This window comes from Volvox carteri (genome assembly GCF_000143455.1).
Source record: "Volvox carteri f. nagariensis unplaced genomic scaffold VOLCAscaffold_10, whole genome shotgun sequence".
NCBI classification, from domain to species: Eukaryota; Viridiplantae; Chlorophyta; class Chlorophyceae; order Chlamydomonadales; family Volvocaceae; genus Volvox; species Volvox carteri.
The window spans coordinates 345,677-346,830 of NW_003307553.1; the positions used below are offsets into that span (position 1 = coordinate 345,677).

Here is a 1,154-nt window from a genome sequence, read left to right on the forward strand (position 1 = left end):
TCTCCCTCCCTCTTCCCCTCCCCCTCCCCCTCCCCCTCCCCCTCCCCCCCATTTCCCCCCCATCCAATCGCGCAGGAGCTCAAGGCCCTCAAGGCTCAGTACCGCGCCGACTTCGACGCCCTGAAGGCGGCTCGTGAGCAGCTGGAGCCGTACATCCAGGCGGTGGCGGTGGCCAGGGCGGCACTGCTGGAGGCGTTTGACCGCTGGGCAGCGACGCAGAGCGACGCGACGCTGCGGCGGCTGGCGGCGGTGAGCCGGCGGGTACCAAGGGGGGGAGTGAGGAACAGTACTACGTTGTGGGGTGGGGGCCGGAAGTGGCGTGTAAATGGACGAGCAGCTCGACGGTGGCGGCTTGCTTGGACAAAGACACAGAGAGACACACATACACACACACACGGACTTCCCTCTCCGTCCTCTGGCCTCTTTTTTACGCTTCACATCTTTTCTTTTTCTCTTCCCAACAAACACCCTCTCATCACCCACATCACAGCACAGCACATAGCGGATGACGGGATGATGAAGGGGGAACGTGTTCACCAGCATCCAGTTTCTGTAGTGCTTTCAGACCGACCTATCACTTCGGTAATCCAAATCCTGTTCCACGAAATCAAGTGTTCTACATCTTCAGCGCTAAATTAGCAACAAGAGTATGTTGTTGTTGTTGTTGTTGTTGTTGTTGTTGTTGTTAGGGTTTTAGGGTTTTGTGCATCGGTGACCTAATGATGAGTGATCTAAACGTATCTTAAAAAGAACATGGTGCGAATGTGGGATCTTGTTTTTTCCTCTCCACCTCTCCACCTAACCTCCTTTCCATCTTCACTTTCCCTCCCTTCTCCTCCTACATACTGCTCGTCTCCGTTCTTCCCCAGGCCGGTCGCAACGGCAGCGGTGGGGGAGCCCCTGGGGAGGAGGAGGACGAGCTGGACGCGGGGGAGGCCTTTGAACGGATGCAGCTGGCGCGCATTACCGAACGAGACCCTGACTCGCTCGCATACCACTCCGCGCTGCGGCGGACAGCGGCGGGGCCCCCGGGCAGTCACGGCATGGGACGGCCGCCGCCGGCGGGCGCCTCTGGCGGCAACGCCAAAGCTGCGGCTGCCGCCACACGGCGAATGGAGGCCACGCAGGCTGTGAACCGGGGCCTGGCGCGGTGA

At 60.1% G+C, this 1,154-nt stretch overlaps 1 protein-coding gene across 1 annotated transcript in view; it reads left to right on the plus strand.

Moving 5' to 3' along the window:
* The window catches only part of VOLCADRAFT_58470 (Kif9 type kinesin), a gene marked incomplete at both ends in the record, with an annotated part of 8,708 nt that extends 7,554 nt beyond the window's left edge, over window positions 1–1,154 (plus strand). Inside the window, 2 exons of the mRNA XM_002948375.1 lie at window positions 76–249; window positions 870–1,154. Of these exons, the coding sequence (XP_002948421.1) occupies window positions 76–249; window positions 870–1,154 (459 nt within the window). The remainder of the gene's footprint in view (window positions 1–75; window positions 250–869) is intronic.